This window comes from Chiloscyllium plagiosum, unplaced genomic scaffold, assembly GCF_037043375.1.
Source record: "Chiloscyllium plagiosum isolate Xiang-an unplaced genomic scaffold, Cpla_swu_hap1 HiC_scaffold_7, whole genome shotgun sequence".
NCBI lineage: Eukaryota > Metazoa > Chordata > Chondrichthyes > Orectolobiformes > Hemiscylliidae > Chiloscyllium > Chiloscyllium plagiosum.
Genome location: NW_028270145.1, coordinates 21,610,066 through 21,618,316, shown reverse-complemented (window position 1 = coordinate 21,618,316; position 8,251 = coordinate 21,610,066). Strand labels below are relative to the sequence as shown.

At 43.8% G+C, this 8,251-nt stretch overlaps 1 protein-coding gene across 5 annotated transcripts in view; it reads right to left on the bottom strand.

Annotated features, from left to right (window-relative positions):
• Positions 1–3,275: 3,275 nt before the first annotated feature.
• The window catches only part of LOC148149572 (CASP8 and FADD-like apoptosis regulator), a 28,057-nt gene continuing 23,081 nt past the window's right edge, over positions 3,276–8,251 (bottom strand). For all 5 annotated transcript variants that reach the window (XM_087988812.1, XM_087988815.1, XM_087988814.1 and 2 more), the window contains 2 exons: positions 7,615–8,125; positions 3,276–4,050 (listed from right to left, as the gene is read on the bottom strand). In XM_087988812.1, coding sequence (XP_087844938.1) covers positions 3,921–4,050; positions 7,615–8,125 — 641 coding nt within the window. In that variant the 3' untranslated portion in view covers positions 3,276–3,920. The remainder of the gene's footprint in view (positions 4,051–7,614; positions 8,126–8,251) is intronic.

Here is an 8,251-nt window from a genome sequence, read left to right as displayed (position 1 = left end):
ACCATTTTATTTTAGACAGTGGATCCATACAGTTCATTAACACCTTGCTGAATGGTTCCCCAAAGGCAGCACAGGCAGTATAGGTTGCAAATCTTATTGTAGTTTGGGTTTCCGAGGTATGGCGGGTCTTACTACATTCTTATAGATCTGTGGTAAGTAGAAATGTCAGCTGATGCAAGCTTGAGTTTTGCATATACCAATGTGTCCAGCTATTGGGTTTTAATGCACTAGCCACAATATTTCCCTACTGTAACACAGCAGCATTGCTATCTGGCAGAGCACTTCCAACTCCTCATCTGCAGATTTGTGACGAAGTGTGCATTTCCTTATCAGCACTTTTAATACAGTAGCATTAGGGAACTGCTTCTGCCTTACCTTCAGTATGTGTAGCCTGAGCTAGTGTTTTCAATAGTCAGTCAGCTTGTCGGGTTGCTACCAAGTAGGGTCTATTTTTAATTACTCAGAGACTTTTAGAAAAGGCTTCAGATGAATAAACCAGAAAGATTTCGACTGGCAGTATCACCACCACTGGCTTGGGTTGTCTGACCATAGATCTTGAGAGCACTTTGTCAGAGAGAATGCCAGGCATTTTCTCCTGCTGTTTTCCAGTCTGCCTGATCTTAGGGGGCTTCTCAGAGACCACAGGGGATGTTATACTCTTGATCATTTCGAGTCATGGCTAAGGAGCAGTTTGACCCTGTCCATAGGCAAAGTGGAGACAATTCCCATGGTCACTGGTCCCGACCTAAGGTCACACTCCAGATGCCCGTGGGAGATGGGGCACTTATTGAGCTCGAGACAGAAGAAAATGCTTTTTTTCCCAGCAGTAGAGTTTAACTACTGTTAACCCCAGTATTAGTACAGGCTTATTCGGGTCATGCTGGGAAATTGTGGCCACTTTACCTTTGGATATAAAATCCTTATAGCTCCAGGGATTCTTTTAACCTCATTGGCACTTTTTGTAAGTGTTTTTACAGGGATTCACAGCTGCAGCCAGAGCAGAAGATTTCTGCCTCTCAGCTCAAGATTAATGCAAACTCCTTTTCCTGAAATTCTTCTCAGTTTGCCTTTTCCTCTCTTTCCCATTTTTCTCTCTTCCCCGCCCCTTCTCTTTTCAATGAAATTCTAATTCCCGCTGCTCTAGTGAAAATCTCTTTACCACAGCTCTACCCATTTCATCACTCTCAATTTCCCCATAAATCACTGACCAGTACTTTGAAAATTTGGGAATTTCCTAAATTGCCTCACTAAATCTTTCAGCTGTTTGAGAGACTAAACTTTTAACTCCTCAAAAGCAACTTACCCTAAATCTCCTAGAAATGCACTGGCATAAAATGTGGACATTTCTGTAGCGTTGCAGTAAACTCGAGACATCCTTGGCAGCTTTTGTTTGTACAATTTGATTTATAAGAGGCAACTTGCCCACTGGTTCTTGCATTTCATCGTGAGCTCAAATCTTCAGTGAGCCTTCACTTCGTTACTACCAGTCCTCAGTGAGCTTCTCAAATTTGTTATTGTTCCAGACAGAATAACTCAAATTGTTATGCTTCAGGGTATGGAGGGTTGGACTGAGTTCTCGTCTTCATTCGCCTGACCCCCTTCCTCCTCAGTTAGCTGCAACAAGGATGAAATGAAATGTAATGATTCTAACGAAAGAGGTTCCCTTTCCTTTGCGCACCTTTTTCCCAGACGAAATCAACTTATGTTTTGATAGGAGTCAATTTAATCAGGCGTTTTTGAGTTAAATGGGTAGTGAATTTATTAGTTGTTAGATATAGAAATAGTAACAATACAACTCATATTAGAATTGAGTCCTATAAAAGTTAAAACATCCAGCGATCAGTAGCTGGGTTATTAATGAAGATGCATGGTGGGACATTGCAGCTGTTACATTGGGTGATACTTGTAATATTGACACTGGCAGTTGAGCAGTCCACTTCAATATTCATTGCTCTGCAGGTTACCTTAAACTATTTTGGTCTGTTTCCTTTTTGATGGCCGCTGTCTGACTTTAAACACTCTGAGAGCAAGAGAGTGTCTTTTCTTTTATTTGCACACAGGGTGCATAAGGGTTACCCTCAAGCTGTGACCTTCTCGATACACTAGACCACACCAGTGCATCGGCTCAAGCACACATACAGACTCAGGACTGCAGTTTGTTTATAAACCCCTTTTTGGATATTCTTGGAAAAGTCAAACACAAGAGTTTAACTCCCACAGAATGGAATATGGCCCACTGGAGAAGTTTTCCTGCTTGTAATTAGACTGCGTTGCATCTTTTGCCTTTCAAAGTCTCCATTGTTGAAGCTTCTCTGACACCCTGCATGGCTCCAGCAGTGCACACACTGAATCTTTTAGCTGTCCAAGAATTCTGAGAAGTTACATTGTCAGAATGCTCAGCTTGCAGTCTTGGTTTAAAAAAAAGTCTGTCAAAGAGTTCAATATGTCCATAAATAATTTAGGATTCTCACAATGGCACAAATTATAGAAAATTGAAATGTACGTACAGAAAGCAATGAGGAAAGGACACATTTTAAATTTTATTGCAAGGGAAATAGAATAAGGAAGTTTGGCTGCAATTATAATTTGAGTGATCAAACCTGGAATACTGTATATGAAGTTACGATCTGCTTTTGGAAGATTATACATGTTTTAGGTATAAAAATTCTTGGATATCACTTTCCACTGACTGCAGAGCCGAGAATTGAGTGACATTGTCTCAGAATGAAGTTAGCTGTTAAGGACTGAGATCAAGTGAAATTTCTTCACTGATTGTCATGAATCTTTGGAACCGTCTATCCTGAGTACATCCAAGTCAAAGATTCACAAAATTTTTAGATACCGAAAGGAATGAAGGAATATGGGGAAAGGGTCAAAGTGAGGCTGGATCCCTTTCCTTTGGATACCTCTCTCCCAAACTAAATCAACTTATATTTTGAAAGAAGCCAATTTAACCAGGCTTTTCTTTTTTTTGAGTTAAAGGGATAATGAATTTATTGTTATTAAACATATAATAGGAATAATATAATTTATATATTAGAAATTAATCTATCAAAAAAAACATAAGTTAAAACATACAGTATTGTACATATTAGAACATTTTAGGTGAAGGTAAGTCATAATTTTATTAAATAGCAGAGCAGGCTTGAATGGCTATATGGCCCACTCCTCTTTCCTATGTTCTTATATACTGTATGTTCTTATAAACTCCAGAAATGGCCACTACAACAGGCAATAGATGTCGGAGGACCATAAGCCAGAATTGCAGCCAGTACTCCAGTGAATATCTTTTATTTATACAATGTATAATCACACTCGGAGATACTTAATGGATAACATGAAAAAGCTCCAAAAAACTGAAGAACACTTATGGTGGTGATAGCTAAAAGATCTCAAATGAATACGTGATAAACAATTTCACTAAGTGATAAAGTGACATACAACATAATAGACTTGATGACTAAGACAGCCTTCCTTGATTCCTAGTCTAGCTGTCTCTATATCTCCCTGCTTTACTCTACCCCAGCCCAGATCCCTCCGAGTCCAGATTCCTGCGCCTGTCTACATCCTTTGTTGCCTGCTTTAAATATCACAAACCCTCTGCTCTTGTCATGATCCCTCTACCCCAGTTTAGATTGTTGTATTACTCTCTAGATCTCCCTGTCTTAATCCCTGAACTTTGGTCCTGATCCCTCACCACCTCGATCCCTCCACCTTAACCTAGATCCTTGTCACTTGTGACTGAATCTTTCAGTGGATCTAATTCTCCTCTCCTGACTGAACCAATGCATCAAGCCTTGTTTCTTTAGGTGCCCGGACCCTGGTGTTTGGAGATTGCTTGTGAGGTGGTGAAGCTAGTTTCATGCTGTGGTTGGCCAGTTTCCGAACATAACTAATGCAGTAGCGGTGACAGGGGTCCCTCATGGCAAGATGAGTTTTTTCCTCAGAGTGTGGCGGAGGACCAGCGGTACAGGTTCCTCAAAAGCCAGTAGACGGTTCCTCAGCATTGTCTGTCTGTTCACCTCCGTTAGCATTGATATCAAATCACTCCTAGATACCAGAGAGAGAGAGAGAGGGAGGGAGGAAACATTTAAGGTATGAACTGACACTCATTCCACAAACACCTGACTCACACACTGTTATAATAGAAGAAATATCTTCAGCACTCTCTCAAATACCTTCACATCTTTCCTGAAGTGTGGTGCCTAGATGTGAACTCAATCCTCCAGCCCAGACCCGATCAGGCACAACTTCCTGACTTTTTACCTTGTTAGTAAAGCAAAAGATTATGATGCTCATTTTAACTGCTGGACTACTGAATGGCAGAAGAGGCTGGGAGGAACAAAAAGGGCCTGGTGCTGTCCCTTTGTTGACTTTGCTCTTCAATTCCTTGCATAGAACAATACAGCACAGAAACAGGCCATTCAACCTACCATGTCTGCGTCAACTGTGAAGGCATTCGAAACTAATCCCCTCTGCCTGCACATGGTCCATGTCCCTGTATGCCCTGCCTGTTCATGTGTCTGTTTAGATGTCACTTGAATGCCGCTATCATATCTGTTTCTACCACCCCTGCCAGCGGGCTCCAGGCACTACTACCCACTATGTAAAACATTTAGCACATACATCTCCCTTAAACTTTCCGCCTCTCACTTGAAACCTACCCACCCCACCCCCAGTATTTGACATTACCACCCTGGGAAAAAGACACCGATTATTCACCCTATCCATTCCTCTCGTAGTTTTATATACTTCTACCAGGCCACTCTTCAACCTCCGATGCTCTCGTAAAAATAATCCAAGTTTGTCCAACCTCTCCTTGTGCCTAATATGTTCCAATCCAGGCAGTATCCTATAAGCCTCTTTTGCACCCTCTCCAAAGCCTCCACATCCTTCTTGCGGTGTGGCAACCAGACACACACGGTACTCCAAGTGTTGCCTAACTAAAGTATTATACAGCTGCAACATGACTTGCTAATGTTTATACTCAATGCCCTAATCAATGAAGGCAAGCGTGCCATATTCCTTCTTTACCACTTTATCCGCTTGTCTTGCCACTTTCAGGGGGCTATAGACTAGCACCCCAAGATCCTCTCTAGATCATGCTATTTACTATATAATGTCCTCTTGTATTTCACTTCCCAAAATGCATCACCCTGCACTTGTCCAGATTAAACTCCACATGCCATTGCTCCTTCCAAATTTCCAACTGATCCATATCCTGCTGCATCCTTTGACAACCTTCCTCAATATGCACAAATCCACCAATTTTCATTACATCTGCAAACTTACTGATCAGACCGCATGCATTTTCATTCAAATCATTTTATATATATCTCAAATAACAGAGGACCCAGAACTGATCCTTGCAGAACACACTGATCACAGACCGCCAGCCAGAAAATCCCCTCCACATCCACCCTTTGTCTTTAATCATCCAAGCCAATTTTGGATCCAACTTACCATGGATCCCATGTCATTTAATCGTATGGACCAGCCTACCACGAGGGACTTTGTTAAATGCTTTATTAAATTCCATGTAGACAATATTCACTGCACTACCCTCACCAATCACCTTTGTCACTTGCTCAAAAAAACTCAAAATCAAATTTTTGAGACAAGACCTGCCCTGTATAAAGCCATGCTGACTACCTCTAATACGTCCATTCTTCTCCAAATGCAAGTAAATCTTGTGCCTCAGCATGTTCTCCAATTATTTCCCTCCCACTAATACATGGTTCACCAGCCTATAATTTCCTGGATTATCCCTGTTGCCTATCTTAATCAGAGGAATAACACTGGCTATTCTTCAGTCTTCTGGCACCTCACCTCTGGCTAAAGAGAATCCAGAGATCTCTATCAAGGCCCCAGTAATCTCCTCCCTTATCTCCCTCAGTATCCTGGGATAGATCCCATCAGCCCCTAGGGACTCATCTACCTTAATGGTTTTCAAGACACCAACACCACCACTTACTTAATACTAACATGCCCTAGAATATTAACATACCCCTTCCTAATCTTACTATCATCCTTCATCACACTTTTCTACATTGCACTGCAGCTGCCTCCTGTCTGCCCTATTTGCTAACCTGTTCACCCACAACTGCCGTCTTGATTGGTTAAACACACAGTGATAGAAATTGACTAGGGCAAATCTTTGCACCTGGAATGAAAGTGGAGGAGGAGACATGCACCTAATCACTAGGAGCCCACAGTTCATCAGGTGACATGCCAGCATGATGTATAATCTCAACTGGCAACTCACTTCATGATTCAAGGCATGAGCAGCAGGGATGTGCTAGGTGCTAGGCTAATCCATTTAATCACACCGCACATCTCTTAAAGAAGTAAATTTTGGCTGCAAGCAAACTGGTTGAGGTTCTGGAATAAAGGCAATCAAAGGTGAGAATGGTTGCTGCTTTGAAGATGCCAGGAGGGAAATCAGTAGCAGAGGCATCCTTTTTGCACCAGGCAATAGAGAGGTATGCTCCTACATTGCTCAACCATACTGGCATTGGCACAGCTGGCATATGGTAGTTGCAACAGGACTCTTGCCACCAGGACATGATGGTAATGTATAATCCAATTCCGAGGAAGTCATTCCGTACTCGAAACGTTAACTCGTTTCTCTCTCTACAAATGTTACCAGACCTGTTGAGTTTCTCTTTGTTTCAGGTCTCCAGAAGGTATTTTGCCTTTATTCAAATCAACATGAACTCTGTATTTCCCAACCCAGATGCTGCCTGATTTGCTGAGATGCCAGCATTTTCTGGTAATGTCTAAAGTATAGACACTGTGTAGTTAACCCCAACCCATTTCTACTGAGCCTGATGGGTGGTTGACTACATTCAATCATATAGCAGAAAAAAAATTGCTAAGGTAGATGAGAGGTTGGGCCTGAGAACAGGGGACGGAGCGGTCAGAATTCTCCAGGTTCACCTGTGGAGGGGGCTCTGGGTTCACCTGTGGAGGAGGCTCTGGGTTTACCTGTGGAGGGGGCTCAGGGTTTACCTGTGGAGGGGGGTCTGAGTTTACCTGGGGGGGGGGGGTCTGGGTTTACCTGTGGAGGGATCTCTGGATTTACCTGTGGAGGGGGCTTTGGGTTTAACTGTGGAGGGAGCTCTGGGTTTACCTGTGGAGGAGGCTCTAGGTTTATCTGTGGAGGAGGGTATGGGTTTACCTGTGGAGGGGGCTCTAGGTTTATCTGTGGAGGGGGCTCTGAGTTTACCTGTGGAGGGGGCGGTCTGGGTTTACTTGTGGAGGGGGCTCTGAGTTTACCTGTGGAGGGGTCTCTGAATTTACCTGTGGAGAGGGCTGAAGGTTTAACTGCAGAGGGGGTTCTGAGTTTACCTGTGGAGGGGGGGGTCTGGGTTTACCTGTGGAGGGGGCCCTCAGTTTACCTGTGGAGGGAGCTCTGGGTTTACCTGTGGAGTGGGGTCTGGGTTTACCTGTGGAGTGGGGTCTGGGTTTACCTGTGGAGGGGGGGTCTGGGTTTACCTGTGGAGGGGGCTGCAGGATTACCTGTGGTGGGGGGTCTGAGTTTACCTGTGGAGGGGGCTGCAGGTTTACCTGTGGATGGGGTTCTGGGTTTACCCGATGTTTTCCAGTACTCACTTGTGATGTTCCCGTAGGCATTCCGATAATGTGCGCATAAAGGATGATGGTTGCTGGCCCGCCTGGAAGATCAGGTGCTCAGACACCCTGCAGCAACACCACAGGATGTCTGCTTCCTGTGGGATTACTTCCTCCCAGGCACGACCATCAGCTTGAACCACCTCTCTGTTACCCTGAGCGGTGTCTGTCTCTAAACCCTCATCAGGGTCAGGTGTGGCCGCGAGGAAATCCTGAACGAAGAAAAGCCTGGGTTTCCCCACCAGGGCCCGACATCTCAGTCCTTTGAAGTACTGCTGGATTTCTTCAAACAAGAGGCCAGGGCTTTGCCCATTGATTGCCAGGATGCTGTCGGTCATCCCCCGGCTCACGATGCAACACACGAAACAGTCGACTGTGGCCAGGTCCTCGCATTGGGAGGTTTCCCTCAGGATCTGCTTCAGACGGTCCAGTTCGACGTATAAGTGGGTGACCACCCGGAACTGGAGAATCTCAAATGTTTCCTTTAGTAAAGCTGGAAAAAGCATCCGAAAACAAAACGGTTTGAATCTTGTTCACTTTCAATACCACCTTTCCTACATTATTGAACCATCACTTTTCAGCACCCACCTTCATTTCCAAAGAAGTGTTACATTGAATA